Source organism: Rhagoletis pomonella, unplaced genomic scaffold (assembly GCF_013731165.1).
Source record: "Rhagoletis pomonella isolate Grant_MI unplaced genomic scaffold, Rhpom_1.0 Rhpom_scaffold_12040, whole genome shotgun sequence".
Classification (NCBI taxonomy): Eukaryota; Metazoa; Arthropoda; class Insecta; order Diptera; family Tephritidae; genus Rhagoletis; species Rhagoletis pomonella.
The window spans coordinates 1-1558 of NW_023470569.1; the positions used below are offsets into that span (position 1 = coordinate 1).

A 1558-nucleotide genomic window follows, 5' to 3' on the forward strand; every position below is an offset into this window, starting at 1 on the left:
TATTATTAGAAGAAAAATAAAGCTCGACTCGGACAGACGAGTCCTTTTGTGTAAGAAATCATTTTTAATTGAATTGCTGTTGGGTTTTTGGAGCGGCCAACGAGTGGCCGTCTGAATGTATCAAGGAGTTCTGATACATTTTTGGTGCCTCCTGTGAGGAGCAATTTTGAAGTGCGACCTTGCATTCACGAACAAGCGATCGAGGAAGTCTCGCTTGGATTAGCAGTGCATCATCCAGCTGGAGTTACCGACAACGGCTCCACAGATTTAGTTTCGTGTAACGGAGTACTGAGACTTTGCCAGAAGTGCAGCAAAAGCGGTGGTTTGTAGTCGCTTCTAGGTGACACAACAACAACTCGTGAGCCGTTTAGAATTAACTGTTCAATAAGCCGCTAATCAACGTTTGCTTTGTGGCGTGATTAGGCAGATATGATTTTGTGGAAAAAACTGTACAACATATATTGCGGTATGACTTCTTTGAATTTACGTTCTTCAGCGAAGTCATCGATTACGCGGATTTTTAATACGGTTCATACAGAGGACTATAGTCCAGACCAGGTCGAAATTGAGCAAGACGCAAGAAGAAGTAGGTATAGAGGAATCCTTTGACGTTAATAGCGTTTCCTCTTCTAATTGGGTCATTCACCCCGTTGAACGCACTTACTGCGATCCAGTCCAGGACTCCAACGCTGATTTGACCTTAGAAGAATTTGCCCTTTATTCAGACCTTAAAGATAGGAAAAAAGCGTTTTGAGAAAGTTTTTTTTAGATGAGGAAATTGAACAAATTTCAATTAGAGACCCACCTGCTGTTAGCGATGAGCATTTCGCTAAGATTTGCCGTGGCTATCAGCAGAATGAAACCAAACTCCTTAAAAAAATTCAAGACCTAGAAACCCAACTCAAAGTATTAAAAAAAAATATTCTGACGTTGAAAAGGACGCCATCTTTCCCGCAGTGGATGCCAGCGAGCACGCCGTACAATTTGCGAAAGTGATAACGAATACGCGGCATTCATATGCAGATTAGGAAAAGATTATGGCCCAAAAACTTAATTATATGTCATCTAAGGCATATAATTTCATGCGCGATGACCTCCTTTTTTCCCTCCCCTATAAAACTACCCTTTTACTTTGGCGCCCTATTCGGTTTGTAGCCCCTGGGCTGCAAACCAACGTCCTTGATAATTTGAGTAAAATTGTCAAGGACATGTCTGAGAGCGAACGGCTCTGTACATTAATTTTTGATGAAATCGGTATAAAAGGCGATCTAACATACAACAAAACCAGAGACCTCATAGATGGATTCGTTGATGACGGAGCCGGTCTCCGTCAAAATACCATTGGCAATAAGTGCCTCTTTTTTATGATCAAAGGGATCACAAAAAAATGGAAGTACGTACTGTCTTATTCTATAGCAAAAGAACGGGTTACGGCCCCCTTCTAATGAACCTGTTGAAAAGCAATATAGATTCTGCCCAAACACTTGGTCTCAGTGTAAGGGCTATTATATGTGATCAGGGTACTCACAATTTACAGCTTGTCCATTTGCTCAATATC

General features: G+C 41.3%; 1 protein-coding gene across 1 annotated transcript; it reads left to right on the forward strand.

Annotated features, from left to right (window-relative positions):
• Window positions 1–32: 32 nt before the first annotated feature.
• Window positions 33–572, forward strand: LOC118756757 (the record flags this gene model as incomplete). Its single annotated transcript, XM_036491501.1, is given in 1 exon segment — window positions 33–572. A coding segment is annotated over 1 exon segment (143 nt), but the record flags the coding sequence as incomplete, so codon positions are not given.
• Window positions 573–1558: the final 986 nt, after the last annotated feature.